Here is a 24,206-nt window from a genome sequence, read left to right as displayed (position 1 = left end):
GGGGTTATGTGTTAATTGCTGAATAAGTTAAACGAGTTAAGTAGGGTGAGAGACGATGTCAGCAAATGGATCGAACACAGAAAAAAAGGAGAAAACGTGAGTATATGAAGAGCTCTCGTCCTACAGACAGTAAGTAAAACACACAAATGTTGGGTAGTTAACAGATGCAAAGGAACAAAAGAGAAGTTCATCAAAAAGTTAGTAGTAATTTAATACGCATGTTAAGCACTATTTTTTTTTCCAAAATAAAATTGGGGACTAGTAGAGATTTCAAATCTTACACGGAAAGCTGTCATTAGCATGCCCTTTGAACACTTCACCACATAAATAAATAAATGAAACACGTGTGCAGTTTAATTACAGAGCTGACAGACTGTGTCGCAGCAAACCTGCTTAAATACTTTTTCTCATTATGATTTGGCATCGAGGCTTTTCCCTTTCAGGCAGATAAATGAGGGTAAATGCACATTTAAGGGATAATTAAAATGTAAACAGATACTTCAAAATTAAAGTATATGTCTTTGTAGCAAAGCTGCACATAAACATTGCTACAGAAGTTAGGAATTCAGCCCGATGAATGAAGCGGTGAGTGCAGAGGATGATACCTGCTTTTCCACATCAGGGCTAAACTGATGTTCACCAGGTCAGCAATGAGCCTAACATCTTCATCACAACGCTGAAAGAAGACAGGTGGAGGACGATAACTAGCCCTGTGGCTCCATTGTGGAAACAGACAATACATGTTTCAAGTAAATGATGCTGTTAATAGTCCTGTCTATCATTCAACCCTAAACCTGTTGGACAGCAAACAGGTGGATCCCTATGAAACCCTGCTGAGCACCATAACAGTAAGCCCATGTGATCCCCGTTTCGGGAAGCCCTAGGAAACCCTGCAGCCTGGTCAAGCAGCCGATGGGAAATCCTAGGAAATCTGCTAAGCACCATAACGGGAAGCAATAGAAAAACCCAACTGTGCACAACAACAGGAGCCCTAGGAAACCCTGCTGTTACATCACGATGGGAACCCCTAGGAAACCCTGCTGAGCACCATAATAGGAAACCCTAGGAAACCTTGCAACCTTGTTATGCAACCGATAGGGAACCCTAGGAAACCCTGCTGAGCACCATAACAGGAAACCCTGCTGAGCAACATGATGGGAAGCTCTAGGAAACCCTGCAAAGCATCATAACTGGAAGACCTGGGAAACCCTACGCACTGTAAAGGCAAACCCTAGGAAACTCTGCTAAGCACAATATTTGAAAACCCTAGAAAACCCTGTTGAGCACCATAATGGGTAACCCTCGGGAAACCCTAGGAAATCCTGCAAAACACCATAACTGGAAGACCTATGATACCCTAAGCACTATAATGGGAAACCCTAGGAAACCTTGCTAATAGCCATAACAGGAATTATAGGAAACTCCGGCTGTGCACATAACATGAAACCCGAGGAAACCCTGCAACCTTGTTTAGCAACATGATGGAAACCCTGGGGAACCCTGCTGAGCACCATAACTGTCAGACCTATGATACCATAAGCACTATACTGGGAGGTAATAGGAAACCCTGCTGTGCACAACAACAGGAAACCCTAGGAAACTCTGTTAAGCACCATTATGGGAATACCCATGAAACCCTGCCAAGCAACATGATCTGAACCCTTGGAAACCCTTCTAGGCACTATAATAGGATACCTTAGGACACCCTGTTAAGTGCATGATGGGAAACCCTTGGAAACCCTGCTAAGCAACACAACAGGAATCCTTAGGAAACCCAGCTGAGCAACGTAATGAGAAACCCCAGGAAGCCCCGTTTGGCTCCTTGAGTCAAACGCTCTCTGTTGTGAAAGAAAACTAAACGCCATCATGGAACGAACCCCTTAAACCTGAGCTTCAAAGAGGAAACTGTTGACCCTGTTTGACACTGTGGGAGTTCCTGATATTCCCATTTGGAACTAATATGGAAAGACTTGCTTTGGCCTATAATGAAGCCCCCTATCGGCCCTATTGACCCCGTCGGCCCCTTTGAGTGGAGAACAGGGTAGTAGTGGTACTTACCTTGACCTCGCGCCGGCTGAGGAAGCAGAGAGACGAATACGAAGCCCAGCAGGCAGACGCTCAGTCTGACTGAGAACGGCATCCTGAAAAACAGCAGACGGGAGGACACGACACACCTGGAGGAGAGGAGGGAGGAGGGGGAGGGGGGGAAAGCAGGTGAGGAAGGAGGGAAACAGGAGTAGGAAAAGGAAACGAGACAAGGGAAGTCAGAGAGGAAGGAGGTGAGGGGAGAGGAAGGTGAAAGGAAAGAGGAAGACAGGTGAGGAAGAGGGAGCGGGAAGGTGATGATGAGGAGAAGGAAGGAAAGGAATGTGTGAGGAAGGTTGAAGGAGATAAAGGGAAGGAGGAAAGGGAATAGAGAGAGAGGAAAAAGGAGGAAGAGGGAGGAGAAAAACAGGAGTAGGAACATGAGACGTGACAAGGGAAGTCAGAGAGGAAGGAAGTGAGGGGAATGGAAGTGGAAAGGAAAGAGGAAGACATGTAAGGAAGATAATGAAGGAAAGGAAATGTTTGAATGAGGTTGAAAGAGATAAAGGGAAGGAGGAAAGGAAGTGAGAGAGAGAGAGGAGCGGGAAGGAAAAAGGAAGAAGAGGAGATGAGACAAGGGAAGTCAGAGAGGAAGGAAGTGAGGGGAGAGGAAAGTGAGAGGAAAGAGGAAGACAGGTGAGGAAGAGGGAGCGGGAAGGAGATGATGAGGAGGAGGAAGGAAAGGGTTTGAAGGAGGTTGAAGGACATAAAGGGAAGGAGGAAAGGGAAGAGAGAGAGAGAGGAGCAGGGAGGAAAAAGGAGGAAGAGGGAGGAGAAAAACAGGAGTAGGAAAAGGAAACGAGATAAGGGAAGTCAGAGAGGAAAGACATGAGGGGAGAGGAAGGTGAAAGGAAAGAGAAAGACAGGTGAGGAAGAGGAAAGGAAATGTGTGAGGGAGGTTGAAGGAGATAAAGGGAAGTGAGAGAGAGGAGCAGGAAGGAAAAAGGAGGAAGAGGAGATGAAGGGATTTAAACAGAGAGAGAGAGAGGACTTAACTTCTCCATATGGCACTTTTATCCTAGAAGGTGATGTTGCATTATTATGACACTAAGATGTGAAGTTGAATACATTCTGGTCATGTTTGTACAGTTACAATAAACCTAATATGTGATGTTTTATGTTAATGTTCTCTCTGTTATTTCATTAAGTGTGCAGGAATGGATTTGTAAAACTGGAGCTATGAGCAGACGCTGGTCTCCACCCCTCCATGATGTACAGACTTGTTCACTTACTTCACATATTTTATGACCCTGCTGCTCCTCCCACCTGCTCTCTGATGGGAGGAGCCTGTTGGTCTACAGGTTTGGATTAAGCTGCACAAATAAACTTTAAATCCTTGATTTATGTGCAGAATTAAGAATCTTATTATGAGACACAATTCCTCGTAATTCTTCGACGCTTTTGAAAAATTATTTGTGGATCAAGTTGAAACTACAAACACATCAATAAGTGAGTAAAAATACATAAATCACTGTCAAATACAGAACTGCACCAAACATAAAGGACATTACGTACAATGTGACACATTTGTATTCATAGAAGTGCTCAGTTTTCAGGATATTAATAAAAAACAAAATATATGGTTTTTTTTAATAACGTTTAGAAACATCTGGATCTAATGTGATTCAGAAAAAAAACACTAGATTTAGAAAAATAAACCTTTTGTTTCCAGCTATACTGCTGCAGCAAACTTGTTAAGCTTCAGGCGATATTCAATACTTTATTGATATGATACAGTTACAACTTGGCATTTTCATAGACAAGCTCTGCTCACGGTGATAAACTCAGAGGGAGGATTACAGGTTGAGAGCAGAAAGAAAATTCACTATAATACCCATAAAATAGTCCCTTAAAGAGTGAGTTCATGAGCATTAAAACACCTGGCTGTTTTTATGTCATAATCCCTATAATAAACATGCAGATTATCAGCTTCTATATTATTTAAAACCTTGTTATTTTGCTGTTACCTGCATTAAGGATCATGTAATGTCTTTGCATCTACCTGGTCACTCTCACCTTAAGCTGCTGTGCTAAACATCTGGCTGTTGCACCATTAAATACCGCACCCAACAGATCTCTACACAGATCATATCAGAAATCATATCAATGCCAAAAACACTTTAGTTTACAGTCAATAAAAGCAAGTTTTCCCTTAATTGAAATGAGCACAGGTGAGATGTGCAGGCAGCGCCATCACGGAGCAGCGTGAGGTGGAGAGAAAGGATCTGTTGTGTAAATGATTCTATATATATTCATATATGTATATATATATATATATTCATATATGTATGTATATATATATATGTGTTTGGTTGTGTAGATGTGTGGGTAAAGAGCAGCTGTACCTTCTGGGATCAGATGCTCCCTGGTCCTCTCTCCTCCGGACAGATGAACAGAAGCCACTCGTCCTCAGAGCTGCGCTCCAACTCTGCGCTGGAGACAAGTTAGAGCCGAGGAGACGCACCGACCCGGAGACGTTTCAGAATAAAAGCCCTGCTGACAGCCACGTTTCATCAACATTCAACACCAACTCAGTGTACTCAGTGTAACTACAACTTAATAACCAACGTACTCAGTGTAGCTACAACTTAATAACCAACGTACTCAGTGTAACTACAACTTAATAACCAACGTACTCAGTGTAACTAGAACTTAATAACCAACGTAACTACAACTTAATAACCAACGTACTCAGTGTAACTACAACTTAATAACCAACGTACTCAGTGTAACTACAACTTAATAACCAACGTAAGTGTACTACAACTTAATAACCAACGTACTCAGTGTAACTACAACTTAATAACCAACGTACTCAGTGTAACTACAACTTAATAACCAACAGTGTACTCTTAATAACCAAGTGTAACTACAACTTAATAACCAACGTACTCAGTGTAACTAGAACTTAATAACCAACGTACTCAGTGTAACTACAACTTAATAACCAACGTACTCAGTGTAACTACAACTTAATAACCAACGTACTCAGTGTAGCTACAACTTAATAACCAACGTACTCAGTGTAGCTACAACTTAATAACCAACGTACTCAGTGTAACTACAACTTAATAACCAACGTACTCAGTGTAGCTACAACTTAATAACCAACGTACCAACCATGCCATGCTGGAGGTTCACAGGAGATGGCGTTGGAAACAAAGGCTCAGTAGATGTCTACGCTTTATGCAAAAGTACATTACATTACATTACATTACATTACAGTCATTTAGCAGACGCTTTTCTCCAAAGCGACTTACAGTCAGTAGTATGTTACATATCATTCACCCATTCACACACTGATGACAGGCTACCATCAAGGTGCCACCATCAGACTCTAACTAACATTCATCATCCAGTCCACACCGATGGCCTTCAGGAGCAACTTGGGGTTAAGTGTCTTGCCCAAGGACACATCGACTGCCGAAGCCGGGTATCGAACCACCGACCCTCTGATTGGGTCGGTGGTCCTTAATACTTTCCTTGAGTCTTTCCTTCTCATGATATCTTCTGCTTCTACTCCACTAGCCTACATCTGACTGGGAAATCATTATCTGACAGCTTTAGTTCTTAGTTGCTTTACAAAATAAGGGTTTTGCATTAAAAACAAACGAGGACCTTAAAAATTCAGATTTTTTTTTAGATAAATGAAGTTACCCAGTAGTTTTAACAAGTACAGCTGGAACAATAAATCAATCAATCAACTACTCATTGACAGAGAAGTAGTTTAAAATGACCTCCAGCTCAACCAGCTCCAACAGTAAAATCCTTATTTTGCATTAATGCACCAGTAAAAATGATCTAATGATATGATATATAATATGATATATAATAGATTAACAGTCACAGGGGACATTTTTGCATTTTTGCATTGTCTATATATATACACACACACACACATCAAGAAGATTTCCGTTAAAATAAATGTCTGTTTAAAGTCACTATCTATCTCCAAAGAAGTTAACATTCAATTCAGTTTTATTTGAATAGCCGAATATCACACATTTACAGTACAGCATGGTGATTGAGCATATGGCTAGCTGATGAAAGAATTGCAATATTTATATATTATATTTATAAATGTATATAATTTTGAACGGGGGGGTCTGTGGCGACATTCCCAAGGGGAAAAAAAAATAAAAAATGTCCTCAATTGTATACCATTAAAAACTTAAATTATGCAAACAATAAACTCTAATCATAATTCAAATATTTAAGAATCATTTATTGGCAGCAGACTAGAGTATTTCTACTCTGTGGTATCAGTACTTTTACTCAAGTAAAATATCTGAATGTTTCCTCCACCACTTCCAAATAATCAACCTTTGATCTTTGTCAATATCTGTGTTAAATTGTTCTTGTTCCCACATGATGTGTCCATAACTGCACCTGTTCAATTCAGAAACACAGCTACAAGCTTGTCTTCCATATAAGCCATCCTTTGATTTTGAAGGCCAGGTTGCCTGACTTCCTGCGTGTCTCCAGCTTTCCTCTGTGCAGCTCCACGCTGCTGGTCTCAGTTGAGACTTGCAGAGAGGACAGTCGGGTGTTTCCCGCCTGGTTCCCCATCCAGCCCTGCAGCTATTCATTCCTTCACCTGTTCCATGCGAGCAGAGGCGAGAGTGAGGATCCTCCAGGCTGCTTCCACTCTGCCACTGCTGAGGGAGGCTCCTCCAAAGAGTACAGTCAGGACCAAGGAAGAACAATGGAGCAATATAATATAATATATATGTTGTTAGAAGCTTTACAAGTTCATAGTTTGGTTACACAATGTCATGAAGACACTTTAATAGAAAATGTTTCTTATATCAGACCATAACAATGTTAAAAAGGTGAAACTTTGGTTAGTTTTTCTAGATTAAAAAACACAAACGCTGCAACACTTTCACCATAATTTGCCTTTTATTGATATGTTTTTGTTTCGTCAGCGTAAAATAATAAGGGTCGCGACCTTTTTGATATAAGGTGCCATTTTTAAGTTTTCTTGTTATTCAGTGTCACATCATCAGCAGGGTTTACGTTCCCTTTAACAATGACACCAACTCAAAAGTTTAATGTTCATCGGATCTAATATCTTTTGTTCCGTCAATTTTGTTTTACTTTACACTTCAAAAACTCATAACAGGAGTGTTCATCTGTGAAGATTTTCTGTTTTTTAAAACAAACAATTGTGTTTTGCTATTGTGTGTAGCTTTGTATGGTTTGTCTTGGGTGTTCTTTCTTGTATTAATTTGAATTGTTTTTTTACTTTGTTTGTTATTGTGTATTTGTTTTGTTTTGACCTGCCAAAGGACTACAGATAAAAATAAGCTTAAAGCTATATCTGGTACAGTGCTTGAATGGTTTTAAGTATTACAAAATAATATATATATATATATATATATATCATTTTAAGGATTTAAGGATCATTTATTGGCATTATGCAACACAGGGATGCACAACAAAACTAAGTTGTAGCCCATTTGTCATTTGTAACACAACAAATAAAGCAGCGAGAAAAGCAATTCTCTGGGCAGATAAAATGGCCGACAATTTTAATTCAAAAAACTTAACATGAGGAAAACATTGTACATCAACTTTGACCGTACGAGTATATAAATATTATATATTGTCTTTATATATATTGTCTATATATTGTCTATATCTTGCTGAACAAAACTTAAGTATCATAAATGTTTGTTTGCAACAGAGATTATTTTCTGCAAAGATCCAAAATCCATTATTGCAGAAAATAACCAATGTAATGCTAACTTCCTGTTTGCCTACAAAACTGCAGCGTCATTTCATTCTGCGATTACCTACCCCTTCTATCATTTCATTCTGCGATTACCTACCCCTTCATTTATCATTTCATTCTCATTTCATTCTGCGATTACCTACCCCTTCTATCATTTCATTCTGCGATTACCTACCCCTTCTATCATTTCATTCTGCGATTACCTACCCCTTCTATCATTTCATTCTGTGATTACCTACCCCTTCTATCATTTCATTCTGCGATTACCTACCCCTTCTATCATTTCATTCTGCGATTACCTACCCCTTCTATCATTTCATTCTCCGATTACCTACCCCTTCTATCATTTCATTCTGCGATTACCTACCCCTTCTATCATTTCATTCTGCGATTACCTACCCCTTCTATCATTTCATTCTGCGATTACCTACCCCTTCTTTAAAGCACAGACCTGCAGCCTCCTTATCTGTAGACGGAGCTCTGAATGAATAATGGTGTTCTGTCTCTTCACCTCGGCTTTGTTTTCTGACCATGTCGCCTTTAACCAGCGGTGGAATTGGAGGCCTCTGAAGTCTCCTGGATTACCATACTCATGAATATTTAACAGCAGAATTCTGAGTTTCACGGCTCCAAAACGGCTGCTTGAATAAACAGTTTGTCATCCTGAGTTTTCTTCAACAGGAGCTCAATCTGTTTATTTGTTTATTTATTTATTTTTTTACAGAGAAATGCACCTCCATGCTCCTTCCACTCAGAAAGTCAAAACCTAATAGAGGTTATTTTATTTACATTATTGTCAGTACAGTAGCATGAAATGTCAAAGTCAGAAAAAATATAAATGTATAATTTTCTGAGCTGATTTTTGACAATAATGAACTCTGAACACAATGATGATGTTAAAAGGGATTAAAGTTGTTTATATGGAAGTTTTCCAAATCAGATTTAAAAAGTGTTTCATTTCTTTTCTCCATTTTATTTTTTACTTTTAAACAACAAATCAAACCAAATAAGGAAATACACATATGGTAAAAATATACAACAAAGATATTTTTTATTCACAGAATAAACATTTAAATCATTGACAAATAAAATTAAATAAAATAAAATAAAGAATAAAACACATGGGGGTGAAATTCATAATTACAGAGAATGCTTCCTGAGCAAATCAAACACAATCTCATTGCATTTTTTCTTTGTTTTTTCTTTGTTTTCTTGTTTATAATGTATTGTTATTATAAATCATATATTTTTCAACAATATTTCATACCATATGTATATTCTTTTTGTATTCGTTATAGTATTGTGATTTTTTTAAATATTATATAGTTGGAGGCTTCAAATAAGCCCAGTGGGCTTTCTGCCTCTTCCTGCACTGTAATATCATTTATCAATGTTATGTTTTTTATATTTTTCAATTGTGCAAATAAACTAAACTAAACTAAACTAAACTAAACTAAACTAAACTAAACTAAACCTACTCCAACATTTTTATTGGAGACATTATCAGACATGATCAGACTTATTAATGTGACAGGATTCTGTTTCTCTGACAGATGATGGGAGATTGTCCTCATTGTCACAAACGAACTGAACTGAAAGATTCAAATGAACTTAAAGTTCTGATCCTGCAGAAACCAAAACTCTGACCTGCTCATCTGCAGAGAATCACAGCTGTATTCACAGTATGATGGTGGAGTGTGAGTGATGGAGATTGAAAGTAATGATGGTGCATGTGTGTTTGTGAGTGTGTGACAGTCCACAGAGGGGAGATGTGTCTGCATGGAGCAGAATGGAAATCCTAAAATGTAGATGACGTGATGGCATCCATGCGAGAACTCAGTATCTAAATCTGACAAAACATTTTCAGAAAAATCATGTACAGATTAAACACTTAAGAGGATTTCTATAGTATTCTTTTAAGAATCATTTCCAGCCATTAAATCATCTTACATGATCTTGCATAATGAGTTTTCTCCATATAAATGGTATAAATCAGTGCTGTATTCATTTTCCAAACTGCTGAAGGAAGGTCAGGGCACGCTGCCAAGAGGAGACTCTGCTCCACTGAGTGAAATCACACTTCATAAAGTCAGACAGCAGCTACAACTTATGTTACGTTTCTAAGAAGAACATTAATGTCTGATATCCTCTTCTACATCTTTAGAGAGGAAGGTGAAAGGAAAGAGAAAGACAGGTGAGGAAGAGGAAAGGAAATGTGTGAGGGAGGTTGAAGGAGATAAAGGGAAGTGAGAGAGAGGAGCAGGAAGGAAAAAGGAGGAAGAGGAGATGAAGGGATTTAAACAGAGAGAGAGAGGACTTAACTTCTCCATATGGCACTTTTATCCTAGAAGGTGATGTTGCATTATTATGACACTAAGATAAGCAGTTGAATACATTCTGGTCATGTTTGGTCATGTAATCTTTATTACATTTTGCAGGTTCATGCTGCTGTCGGACACATTAACTTAAACTTAAACTGAAAACACAGCCTATGTTTAGTGAAGTAATGACTGTTTTTTTTTGTTGCCTTCAGGTGCTGTTCATAAATTCATCAATCAATCAGGTAAGTGCAGTTCAAAAACTATTTGACATTTTAAAACCAACGCATGCGAGACAATAATATGATAGAAATGTAATCAAATATAATGAAAAGCTATTATAACAGTAATAGTAGTAAAACGGTGTGAAAAACTACATTAAAAACTAGATTAATGAAATGGAATAAAATTATGCAACACAAAGAAAATGTAAAAAAATAAATAAAACATTTAACTTAGATGCAATGAAATAAGTGTATGAAATAAAAATAGAAAAATAAATGATAACATTTCTTTAATGTCTAAAAATGTCTATAATCCATTCTTAATCAAAGGCCTGACTGAATAAGCAGTAAACAGTTAATTCAATGATTGTCTGCAGGTGAACTCTAACTGTCACATTGAGTTACCTCTGAACAGTGTTGGTGTAAAAACTGAGCCCTGCAGCTTCAGCTACAAATACTAAATACTTTATATTTACTCACACTGTAAGCAGGAGTTCCTGAGTTTACCAGTAGGAGGCAGAACAAGAAAAGTGTGAAAACAAGTGTCAATAACTGTCTTTTATCTTTGTCTTCTTCTATGAAGGAGGACCCGTCTGTCAGGAACTATATCTCTGATATAAAACACATTTTGTTAAAAAAAAAGAAGAAAGTAAACACAATATTAATATGTCTGTATGTGACTCATAAGGTCACTGACACAGATTATTACATCCTCAGGACCCCTGCAAACAATCACACATCATTTTAATTTATTCTTAAACTATTTTTTGAATTCTGTCTTTTTCTATTGCACTGTGATTTTAATATTCACCAATCAAAGAGTCAAATTCCTTTTACGTGCAAACACACTTGGCAATAAACCCTTTCTGATTCTGATTCTGATTCTGATTCTGACTCTGACTCTGACTCTGATGAGGCATTTTCTAACCAGGTTTTGTAGCATATGTGTTAGAAGGAATAAACATGCAACTATTGTTTGTCTTACTATTAAAAAAATGTATAAAAATAGAATTAAAAGCTATATAAACAGTAATAATAGTGAAACAGCGTGAAATACAAACTATAGATTAAAAAATAGAAAAAAAGACATAACTTAAACACAATAAAAGAAGAGATAAATAAAATAACACTAAAATAGAATAAACTTTATGTGACTAGATGAGATGATCAGTGTCAGTTAAAGTGTGACAAAAAAAGAGAGAGGATTGTGTTTAGCTTATTAGCTTAGCACAAAGGTAAACCTTCAAGCTGCTAAAAGACAAGATAAGATACAATAATCCTTCATTATTTTTTATTTATTTGCAGGATACAGCAGCAGAGAGGATACTGCAAACAAGAGGAATAAGTAAAAAACAATACAAGATCAAGACAAGCATTATAAAAAGAAAATGTATAAAAATATCATAAAAAGAACAAAACATGCTTCATATTCAGTCCCATTGCGAACACGAAGCAGCTCATCAGGTGTTTTTGGATTCAACTCACTCTCTGCTGCGGCCTCTTGTTTACATCCCATTTATGGAGCCGTCCTCCACAATCACAGCTCGGCGGGCTGATGTCCACGCGGACGTCGGAGAGACCGAAATCGTTCTTGAAACTCAGTTCTCGGTGCCACGCGCCATTTAATCTCTGTCATCACGAGGAGTCAGCACCTCTGTCACGAGTCTAGCGGCATGATGGCGAACACAGTCAGTGATGTGTTGAATGTTAATTATCTTTTTTTTTTGTGGTATATAAACTGCAGCAGTCTTATTCTTTAAGGAGTCACCAGCAGGCAGAAAAAACATTCATGGTCAATTTTGAGAGTTTGCTTCCATAACATGTCTTCTTTCAGACTAGAGGAAAGAAAACATCCAAAATATACATTTAGCTGTTTTTATTTTACTACTTTGTCTGTTTACGTATGTAGATTTTCTGCTAAATTCACCAAAAGTTACCATTAGATAATGCCTCATTTGCATATTTAAACATAACATTTCACCAAACTTGTAATACAAAAGATAATCATCTTAATGTCAGTAATCATCTGGTGAAGTTTCATGTTGATATCTATTAGTATGTTTTTTTACCCTATTCACCTGTAGTGTCTTCAACATGTATGTAATTTAACTAAACATTTCTTTAAAGGACGTTTTCTCTAAATGAGTTTTTTCTCAGACTCTGATCCATAAATCTCCACTTCAGTAGCTCTTACATACACCAAACTTTACAGCTTCATTCCTCTCTATATTCTGAAGGTTTCTACAGAGGGCTTTGTTCAGATATCATTCATAGCCTGATTTATACAACATTTATCACTAAAATCACCCCAAAAAATGTATGTCTGTTGACAGTATTTTCCGATTTATGAAGTGATACAAAGAGATATCCAAACTCCCTCTGTAAAAACCTTTGACTTTAATATGTCAACAAAATGAAACAAGAATTTTTAACCTGGTTTATCCAATGTTCAGATTTATGTTCTGGAAATGTATGCAAATTAACACATACTTAATATGTTAATGCTTCATTTGCATATTTAAACACATATTTACAGAAAACTTGTGTCTGAATATAAAAAAACAACAACTGAGGAGGTGTCATTTTCATGTATTTTAGTTACATTTTTACCCTATAAACCTCTAACGTCTTCCCCTTCGTTTTAATTGTATTCATCATTTTTTTTTACTTATTCCATCCAAGGTCATGAAATCTAATTTTCCTTTGTGACCATCACATCACAACATCAGCTGCTGAAGAAAAGGAGTCCGATCTGCTGCAGAATAATCTGAGTCTGTAGTCGGAGCTGATTTACATGATGAACTCTCAGGTGAGCCTTTAACCTTCCGCTGTCCTCTCATTAGCATGTTCTCTCCATTATGACTCTGAATGTATTAAGTGAAATCAATAATGGATCAAAGCTTTGACCTTCCCACAAACCATTAGAAGAATCCTGATGATCTTCAGATTAAACAACACTAGATATGATCATAACCTGTTAGCACAACGGTTTCTAGTGTTTGGACTGCAAATAAATGACAGTGGTTTCCATTTCAGGCTGCATGTACAAGCGTTTTCTCAATGGTTTTATTATAAGGACACTGGTTTCTATTAAGGGTGTTGCCTCTAATATTTGATGGTAGCTACTGGTTTCCATTGCAGTCTGTGAGCACTTCTACTGGTTTCTTAAAAGGTTTTACAATGGGGAAAAGGCCACTTCAATAACGGCTAAAAAAACAACAAATAAAAGGTATTTTGGTTGACATAAGTAAAATATTTCTGCCGATAGAAGAAATGAAAATTCACTTGGTAAGATTTCTTAAAATAAGATGTAATGTTTAGGTTTTTCAAGATAAAAAATGATCTTTAAATTAGCTGGAAAACGTATTTTGAACTATATTTCTATTATTATGAAGTGTGGTATGAAATGAATTGTAATTACACAAATATACTCTTTAATATTTCAAGATTTAGCAGTTTGGAGTCTATGATGGTGTCTCATGGTGAGAGATGTTTTTTTTTACATTCTTCGATTGTATGGCTTACAATGGTTTTGATATGGTTTATGATGGTTTCTTTGACATCCTCTAATGTTTCAACTTGTTAGTGATGGTATGTAATGGTTTCCAGTTGGTTTTCCAGTTGGTGCTTAGGTTTCCTTGTCACATTTACTCCCACAGTCCTCTCAGGTCGCTTTCTATTTGAGTTTTGGTCTCTTTAAATAGAAATAATTTCACATATTTAATATTAAAATGAATCTGTTATGGAACATGATTTTGTTGGGAGATCTGCATCATACAGGAATCAAAGCCCCAGTGCATCTCTGCACGGCGTAACGTTGAGCTCTTCCTCAGTTTGTCTTCTTCTCTCTGAATGTGTCTCTACAGGCTCGGAGTTAAAGCCAATCACCTGGAATTTTCTAAAATCCTCTGGAATTTTCAGGAATGCCATGCGGTCGTACTTTTCACCGAGACAAGAGGAGGAGAGAGAGAGAGAGAGAGAGTTTGAGCTGGGATTGATGAAGAGGGATTAGCACTTTTTAGGGATGAAAAGCTAAACTGTGGAAAAGTATTATTTACTCTGCGTGGCAGCTGGAACCTGCGGTTTCCACGAGATTACGCAAAAATCCAAAATCCATCTATTCAGTTCATCTGGTCCAAAGCACCTGTGAGGAGTTTAGGTGTTTGTGACGTTACGATACAGAGAGGCTGGTGAATAACCCCCCCCTACAGGAGCTAGACAAATATACTTTATGGTTGTTTAGCCTCTATTTGTGGTAGTTATTTTGTTTCTATTTGTAGTTGCCTTGTATCTCTGTGTGTCTTTGTAGTCGTTTTCTTGTCTCATTGTAGTTTTTTTTGTCTCTTTGTAGTAATTTGGTGTTTCTGTGTCTCTTTGTAGATGTTTTATCTCAATGTGCCATTTCATGTGTATGTGTTGCTGTTTTGTGTCTCTTTGTAGACGTGTTGTGTCTCTTTGTAGTAGTTTTAAGTGTCTTTGTATTTTTTGTGTCACTATGTAGTTGTTTTGTGTCTTTTTAAAGTACTCTGTTAGAACGTTCATTTCCCGGGCCAGACAACCTTCTGTGAGGAGTTTGCATGTTCTCCCCGTGTCAGCGTGGGTTCTCTCCGGGTTCTCCGGCTTCCTCCCACAGTCCAAAGACATGCAGCTTAGGTGCATTGAAGACTCTAAATTGCCCGTAGGTGTGAATGTGAGTGTGAGTGGTTGTTTGTCTCTATATGTCAGCCCTGTGACAGGCTGGAGGCCTGTCCAGGTGTACCCGGCCTTCACCCATTGACAGCTGAGATCGGCTCCAGCAACCCTGCAACCCTTAACTGGATAAGCAGGTTATGGAAAATGGATGGATGAAAGTTAGAACTTGTACTGGTTTCTGAACACTTTTCCACTACCTTCTCCTCAGGTGGTTCTATGTAAACAAAGCATCTGTTAGGTTAGAGTATTATAACCTGAAAGTGAAACCAGACATTCTGCTCTCTCCTCCATGTGACATGCTGTAGCCGCTCATCCTTCAGCTCCTGCTCTTATTGTGCTTGAACCTGAACTTTGACCTTTTTTTACGAGGTGGCTAATAACCATCAATCACTGGGAGGATTCCCTGTGATGACAACGGAGAATGTCAGTAATGATAGTGATCTTCTATCCTTTCCGTCTCCTTTTGGGAATCATTTCACAGATTAAAAGATTTACACTCGTTTTACGACATAATGTTATGTTAGGCGAAGGAAAAGGAAATATCTTTGTGTCCTTATTGCACACAACAATAATTCATTCATGACAACCCTGCCTTTCTTTCTATCTTTATAGAAATGCATGTGGGATCTGACCCAGGAACAGCAAAACCACAACACATACCGTGCGCTCATTTTTTCTGCAAACTATAACTGAGATTATCAGAATAATTTAAAAGATGCTAACAATATTTCTACTCAAAAGGCCTTCTGATTTGAATATTTAACATCTAAAGGAGAATCAACTAAGCACAGCAGAGATGTGAACATGCTGGACAACAGGAAGCAACACATCAGTCTTTATCCACATAGATGCGCTGCCACCTGCTGGTCGAGCTGCAGACTGAACGCTCTGCTCTCATCACGTGTAGTTAAAACACATAACTGAGATGTTTCAACACCTGAATGTGACCTCAGCATCACCTGAAACACTTAAAGCTCAAACAGTTTTACGAAGTTTACGACTTTGAAAGTTATGTATATTTCCTGAACTGACAGAAGAGACCGACAATCAATTTTTAAATCTTTTTTATTTGTGTTTCACATCAGGAATGCAACGTAAAGTAGTTTCACACATCATAATCAAACAATTACAGGTGAAGAAATAACAGAAAGAATGTAAAGCAAGTATACAAAAAGGTAATACTTAAAAAAACAAGAGTCAAAGTAGTTAGTTAAATATATATACAAGCCTAAAACAGGCTTATTGCCTGCATGACATTCTGCACTGCACAAGAGAGACCTATTTTCAATAAGGATATTTAGTTTCTTAATCAAATCCTCAGAGCCCGGTGCTTTAAAACAATAAACAACCGTGATTCCACCGACTGTTTCCATTACAACCGTCATTAAAGACGCAAGAGGAGCCGAGAGACTCGCTGAGTCGCTGGAATCATCCTGCAGAGAGCAAAACGACGGCCTGCTGAGAGATATTTCACTGTTATCAAATCTGGAGTCGACTGTGAACAGAAGCGGTACAAAAAGGTATAAAAAAGATAAAGGAATAAAAACAAAGCTCTTCAGTTTGTTGATCCATCTCCACACAGCATCTTCACACTCCTCACTTCCTTTCTGGGAATCAGACGTCGCAGGTCGCGGATGGAAAAGCAAACACAGCGGTAATCAGGTAATGTGTGTGTGTGTGTGTGTGTGTGTGTGTGTGTGTGTGTGTGTGTGTGTGTGTGTGTGTGTGTGTGTGTGTGTGTGTGTGTGTGGAGGAGGCAGTGAGGTGACATGTGGGGTTAAGAGTCCAAACCGCCCGAAATGAAGGAAACAACGCCATGTTGTCAACAGCGTGATCACTTCATGGGTCACTTTCTAGCAACATGCGAGTGTGTCTCAAAAACAACTTAAAATAAATACGTGCAACTTTTTCTCTTCTTTACGATGAATTAATGAATTAGTATGAAGAGGTCGTCCGGCTCACGACAGCGTTTCTGTTTCCTGTAAGAGACATTTGGTGCCGGGATCGTTATTTACAAAAAAAGAAACCTTTAAACAAGTTTAAAATTTAGAATAAAGCTAATTTGGAATAAATAAAAGAACATAGAAAAAAGTGCGTCCTACAGGAACTCTGTCAAAAATATAACATGAGTAGAACTGGTTCCCATTCAAACCAATGGAGCTGGATGGTCAGAACGATGGCCATTTTTTTTCGTGTATCGTTGCCATTGGCGACTTTTTGATGCCAAGCCAATATGAAAGAGAGGACTTTGATGCTAATTTTGCATTGAGGCCAAACGGTGGAATTACAATTACCGAGTCTGTCCTGGGCCCAAAATGACTTTTTCCCATAGACTTCTATTGAGAAAGAGACGTCTGTAAAATATCGGATACTTTTTTTGGAGTTGAATCAGCGTCCCTCCTTGATTAACCCTTATTTAAATCATTTGGTCTTTATAGTTGTAAAATGCACTCATACATTCATAAAGTTCATGTGAATGATGGGAGGCGGGGCTAAAGGAAACGCTAGGGCACTTTGTCTATGGGACCAATGGATGTGGCAAATATACCAAGATGTCAAACTTTTTTTGCTTCATGTTCCACTTAGCAACTTTCTTTAGCATGATCAGGGTGCTGCCTCCAGTTCTTTTTCATACATCCATTGTTGTAGCGAGCTAACTCTCAAATTAACGGACTTATGGCAAGCGGCGGACTCAATCCTGCTGCCATGATGTGTAACACGTAACAGCCAAGAGGTGCATGTAGCTCCTCAGGTTGAGACAAAGCACTACAGGGAAGAGGACAAGGACATGTCATTTGGGATTTTGGGGTTAACTGACCCTTTAAGTAGAAGTAGAAGTAAAATGTAATATAAGAGCAGTTTGTTTTACCGTAAAGCTCATGAAGGAACAATGCTATGTCGACATTTTGACACAGTGGCTTTATGGTCAGAACTGTAAGTCACACCCTTTTTGTCATACACCTTTAAAAAAAAAAGGAAGTAATAGTTCCTTACCATTAACACACATACACATCCATAAAAAAAATAAAACAAAACAAGAAGGCATCTGTGAAAATAAAGGAATTTTTCCTGACCATTAACACACATGCAAAATCATCTGTCAGATGTCCGATGTTTAGCTCAGCACCGGCTCAAACTCCACCAAACTACCTCTACGTGTTTAGACCCCAAACTCAGCTGTGTGTAGAGAAAACAGACTGAAGCTTCTGCTAAATAACTGTTCTTCTTCACAGTTTCCACAACACAGTATTCTCCTCTTCCAAGTCTAAAGACTCTAAAGACTTTTGGATTCCAGTCGATTCTTTTGGGGGCGACTTAACAACGCTAACAAGCTCTTTATTCAGAGTGCTGATCTTCAAGTTCTATCTTCAGCCAACCAATCTGAAGACAAAAGCACTCCTTCATGTCATTTCTAAGAAGATAACCTCCTGGTTCCTCACCGTGTTCTCGCAGTCCTCTGAAGAAAACCTCAGACGGTTTCATGAAAGCCTTTTCTCAGCTTTCTACTGTTCTGTCCATCCACCATCAGTGTCTCTCTCATCTGCTCAGTGGTCGGTCTCCTCCATCACCTCCATCACCACCGTTCTGGGTCCAGTGAGGATCAGGTGGCTGACGGTCCGGTAGTCCAGATTGAGGACATTGAGCCCGTTGACTGAAACCACAAACTGACAAACCTGCAGGTGAAGAAAAAGAGCGAAGCAATGAGAGGAGTGAGAGGAAAATGAGTGAGGAAATGAAAGACCGGAGTCGACTGAATATTGTCTTATGTCTCTGAACTATAACTTATATCATGCTTTCAGAAACGCATGATGCAACAAGGTTAATGTTGTGAAATCATTGTCTACATTTTATTTTTTATTATTCATGAATGCATAAATAAATAATAATCTGCAGTACCTATACTGGCCACAAGATGCCACATCCACACAAACAAACCCCAAATTCTCTTGCATATTTCAGCAAATTTCAATCAAAAAAAAGCCAACTACATTTCCCATGATGCCTACCTTCATCCCTGCATCAGCGGCTGGTCCGGAGGGCTCCACAGCCTGGATGTGACACGGCCTGTTTCCTCTCACCACAAACCCCCAACCCACCGCATCGCCCACGATCTGAAGACACAGAGAGAAACTATGAGGAGACTATGAGGAGACTATGAGAGACTATAAGGAGACTATGAGAGACTATGAGGAGACTATGAGAGACTATGAGGACACTATGAGAGACTATGAGGAGACTATGAGGAGACTATGAGAGACTATGAGGAGACTATGAGACTATGGAGACTATGACACTATGAGACTATGAGGAGACTATGAGGAGACTATGAGGACACTATGAGGAGACTATGAGGAGACTATGAGGAGACTATGAGGAGACTATGAGAGACTATGAGGAGACTATGAGGAGACTATGAGGAGACTATGAGGAGACTATGAGGAGACTATGAGGAGACTATGAGGAGACTATGAGGAGACTATGAGGAGACTATGAGGAGACTATAAGGAGACTATGAGGAGACTATGAGGAGACTATGAGGAGACTATGAGAGACTATGAGGAGACTATGAGAGACTATGAGGAGACTATGAGGAGACTATGAGGAGACTATGAGGAGACTATAAGGAGACTATGAGGAGACTATGAGAGACTATGGAGACTATGAGGAGACTATGAGGAGACTATGAGGAGACTATGAGGAGACTATGAGAGATGAGAGACTATGAGGAGACTATGAGGAGACTATGAGGAGACTATGAGGAGACTATGAGGAGACTATGAGGAGACTATGAGGAGACTATGAGGAGACTATGAGGAGACTATGAGAGACTATGAGGAGACTATGAGGACACTATGAGGAGACTATGAGGACACTATGAGGAGACTATGAGGAGACTATGAGGAGACTATGAGGAGACTATGAGGAGACTATGAGGAGACTATGAGGAGACTATGAGGAGACTATGAGGAGACTATGAGGAGACTATGAGGAGAGGACTATGAGGAGACTATGAGGAGACTATGAGGAGACTATGAGGAGACTATGAGGACACTATGAGGAGACTATGAGGAGACTATGAGGAGACTATGAGGAGACTATGAGGAGACTATGAGGAGACTATGAGGAGACTATGAGGAGACTATGAGGAGACTATGAGGAGACTATAAGGAGACTATGAGGAGACTATGAGGAGACTATAAGGAGACTATGAGGACACTATGAGGAGACTATGAGGAGACTATGAGGAGACTATGAGGAGAGGACACTATGAGGAGACTATGAGGACACTATGAGGAGACTATGAGGACACTATGAGGAGACTATGAGGAGACTATGAGGAGACTATGAGGAGACTATGAGGAGACTATGAGGAGACTATGAGGAGACTATGAGGAGACTATAAGGAGACTATGAGGACACTATGAGAGACTATAAGGAGACTAAGGAGACTATGAAGAAACGACTGATTAAACCAGAACTGTTAAAGAGGATAAAGTGCCAACGTACTGTGAAGGTTCTCTTGACGTAGGGTCCTCCTGGTCTCTGCAGCTCCTCTGTGCTCACTGGCCTCTTCAGGACTAAACACAACAACAAAAGTAAAGATGTCAAAATGAATGAAGAAACTTTCTTAACAATGGCAAGTCACAAATATAGAAGAATATTTAAACACTTTCCATTTCATCACCACTTTACCGCTCTCAAAATTATCAATCTGAATATTGAGATTTAATATAATTACCACAAAGAAAGAAAAAGGCTTAGTAAGTCTTCTCAAAGCATCAATACAACATCACAAAATTCTAAAATGGGCAATAGAAGTGGTGTTTTGCTCCGGACATCCATCCAAGTTAGCGATCTTTAAACACTGAATCACAACTGTTACCAGCATCAATATGTCTGGCTGTTTCATGTTCAGTTGTCAGATTAGTTATTCCAACGGCCGACTGAAGTTCTACAGAACTCAGACAGGATCACGACCTTTTCAGAGCAACAGTAGTTTCAGTTAAACCAGTGACTGTGTTCACTGGTGACTTTCAGCCAAATCATCTTTAAATGGTTGGCATAGATAAAAAAAACACAGATGAGTATTTATTTAAAATTGATTAAAGGATTTAACGAGGACTCCTACATGTTCTGTTGGTGTTTTCACCAGCTGCCTTCACTATGAGCAACAGTTAACCTGTCTCTGGTTAAACCAAAACACCGATGGGATCTACGTCTGCCATCTACTAACATGTTGTCTCCCACTGCACTGTTTGTAACGCCCATTTTAAAAGTGAATAAGTCAAACCTAAGTCAAAGTCTCTGTCATCTAGTGACTTGTAGCTTGAAATGTCTCTCTGGTGTGTCACGCTGGGTTTCTTAACCAAATACATGTTTATATCTGGACACTAAATACTGGGACACTGGGAAGTCAACTTGTTTAGGTTGCATTCTTCATCATTGGTGGTAAATGTCCTTCAAAGCTTGACAAGCTGTTGCATTGGTACTTCTGTGGCCAAACTGCGTATAAGGTCTATAAAACCTTTAAAGAACCCTTTTCTTGAGACACCAATGGAAACCAAAATATTATTTTTGTCTGTCAAATACAATTATGAAAGAAAACAGGATGTAAATGACCTAATATAAGAGTGCCAATAAGACACATTGACCTTTAGCAATACTTCCAGAGCTTCAAGGATTTCTAATAATTGATATCTATGTTTTTGAGCAGATAAACTTCAATGGAATTTATTGATTTGTCTCTCTGGTGCCACGTTACACACTGGGTTTCTCCACCAAATACATGTTTATATCTGGACACCAAATACTGGACCACGTATTGTACTCACTCACTGACAGCACACAGATCTGGGAAGTCAACATGTTTAGGTTGCATTCTCCGTCTTTGGTGGTGAATGTTCTTGCATAACTTGTCAAGCTGTTGCACTCTGTTGTACTGTTAAAGGGTTAATGTATAGGACCACATTAGAGATGAATTCATTCCTTCATACACCTCTTACTGGACTGTTGGGACTTTCAAACTAATATAACTAAAATAAACTATCTAAACAAAGTCTCCTAAACCACCCAAGACTATTTTGTTTTTTTCAAAACATGAACAAAAATCCATAGACTGTACATAAGAAGTGGACGTAGTCATTGTTACGTCAACCATTGGTTTCTGGACTGCTGGTTTGAAGTTCGGCAATTTCCGGTAGCCATCTTGGAACACGGTTGTCGCCATATATATATCTTTTTAAACCAATTAACAAAAGTTACCATATTTGGAATGTGTAGGAGAGTCTCTGGTGTTGACCTGTCAATCAGTGTGTAGCCCCGCCCTAAAGCATCCCCTGCTTTATGGTCTGTTTGACTCTAAATGGAGCATCATTTACTAAATGAACATCATGCTGTATTGAAGAAGACTTGAAACTAGAGATTGAGACCATAAACTCATGTTTACAATGTTTACTGAGGGAATAAATCAAGAGAGAAGTAGAGTCATTTTCTCATAGACTTCTATACAACCAGAGGAGTCGCCCCCTGGTGGACAGCAGAGAGAATGCAGCTTTAAGACACTTCTGTATCGACTTTTTTTAACCTGATTTGGGGTTGTAGAGCACCAGGGAGGAGGAGGAGGAGGAGGAGGAGGAGGAGGAGTTGTTGGATAGACCGAGTCTTCTCCCGCTGTATCTGCTGCCGTCACTGCAGCTCCTCATCCGAGCTCCTCCCTGACCTCCTGCTGCCGACGCCTTCGCCTCCTTAGAGGGAGCCACTGACGGAGGGAGAGGAAATCATTATGAGCTTTTGTTAAATAACCAGAATCCAAACTGACCCATTTTCACTTCCTCAATTCATCTTCTAACAATCGTGTTTGTGTTCAAACACGGCCCGATAACAGCCGACGCTTCTTTAAATAGCAGAGATAAGAAGCACAAACAGGGGGACCTTTAAATAGACTTCTAGTGAGCTTAAGAAGTGTTCTGTTTTACCAGAGACCAAAAACTAAACCTTTTATTTAAATATATATTTTTGCTTTTCTTAACTGTGATTGGTTTCTTTGTGTTTTGGCTCTTGGTGTGTTAAACTGAGGTCGCAGAGGCTAAAAAAAGCTTCAATTAAACGTCATTATTACATTATTGGTGCTACAGACCTCGTTTTTAACAGGTTGTTTTCAGATTGGGATGACGGAGGGAAGACGACATCACACACTGATAATAAAACCATAAAGGTGTCTCATCATAACAACAACTTCTTCCTGGTGAGGATAATCATTTATACACTACTTCCTCTTGTATTCATGGTAACTGTACCGTAAACAAGACCATAACAATTTTCTTATAAAAATGTGTTTGTGGAAGCTAAAAATATCCTGTCAGTCAAAAGTTCTGTGGACAGCAACACGTTTGCTCTCTATAAAAAACAAGTAAATAGATTTGTTTTACATTTATTTATTTAACATTTCCTACAACTCTTAATTCATTCCTCTATCAAATAAAGAAGTCTAGTAGCAACCACTTATCTTACATTTACAATATCCAGTTTTTCAATTGGTCATGCATTTCTAAAAAACAAAATGTGTTTAAACGCTTTAATTATAATAGAAGAGTTAACGTTGTGCAGAACATTTAGCTGTTAGTCTGATGTGTTCTATCATTTACCAACAAACATCACTTTGCAGATGTTTCACCATGAAAACTTGTTTCTGATTATCGTACAACAGCATTGATCTGATAACATTCATCCCCTTTCACACCTTCATACTGCTTCTGATGATGAGATCGTATTCTTCATCATCACAAGGAGCAAAAACTACACAAAAATACACCTTCTAAAAGCAGATGAGCGGTTACATTTTATGAAAAATTGCTAAACTTATGTTATGATTTATAACAACTATGATCTACAACATAAAATAGTGTCCTCACTTAAAAACAAGAGAATTTTCTGCAATAAGTGACGGCTGAAAACGAACTCATCAGAGTTTAAAAGAGAGAAAATAAATGTTCTTTAAACGTTGTGCAGCTTTTTGTGATATTTGTATATTTGTTGTCTCTGACCCCTGACCTCTTGGCTACATTAATTGTTTCCGTTTTGGAACACCAGCTTAAAAACGGCCTCCTGATTGAACCCAACGCGTTTCTTACCGGCTGTTCGAGGTCCCAT

General features: G+C 38.6%; 2 protein-coding genes across 2 annotated transcripts in view; both read right to left on the bottom strand.

The window, feature by feature from the left end:
- Positions 1-4,480, bottom strand: part of LOC129096972 (collagen alpha-1(XIV) chain-like) — a 148,222-nt gene extending 143,742 nt beyond the window's left edge. The window contains 2 exon segments of the mRNA XM_054605647.1: positions 2,059-2,174; positions 4,431-4,480. Coding sequence (XP_054461622.1) covers positions 2,059-2,140 — 82 coding nt within the window. The 5' untranslated portion in view covers positions 2,141-2,174; positions 4,431-4,480.
- A 14,121-nt stretch (positions 4,481-18,601) lies between these two features.
- Positions 18,602-24,206, bottom strand: LOC129097722 (DEP domain-containing mTOR-interacting protein-like). Its single transcript, XM_054606626.1, has 5 exons — positions 24,188-24,206; positions 22,642-22,815; positions 20,565-20,635; positions 19,064-19,168; positions 18,602-18,730 (listed from the first exon to the last, which is right to left on the bottom strand). The coding sequence occupies exons 1-5, from the start codon at positions 24,204-24,206 to the stop codon at positions 18,602-18,604; spliced, it is 498 nt and encodes a 165-aa protein (XP_054462601.1).

The sequence above is a fragment of the Anoplopoma fimbria genome, chromosome 10 (genome assembly GCF_027596085.1).
Source record: "Anoplopoma fimbria isolate UVic2021 breed Golden Eagle Sablefish chromosome 10, Afim_UVic_2022, whole genome shotgun sequence".
NCBI classification, from domain to species: Eukaryota; Metazoa; Chordata; class Actinopteri; order Perciformes; family Anoplopomatidae; genus Anoplopoma; species Anoplopoma fimbria.
This window is presented reverse-complemented; position numbering and strand designations above follow the sequence as displayed.

Bases quoted from the DNA above. Each gene is read 5' to 3' on its own strand.
- LOC129097722 (XM_054606626.1), bottom strand. The intron at 20,636-22,641 runs GTTAAAAAAAGT...TGTTGTGTTTAG, and splicing joins GCTCTACAACCCCAAATCAG to TCCTGAAGAGGCCAGTGAGC. The intron at 18,731-19,063 runs GTAGGCATCATG...CTTCACCTGCAG, and splicing joins CCGCTGATGCAGGGATGAAG to GTTTGTCAGTTTGTGGTTTC.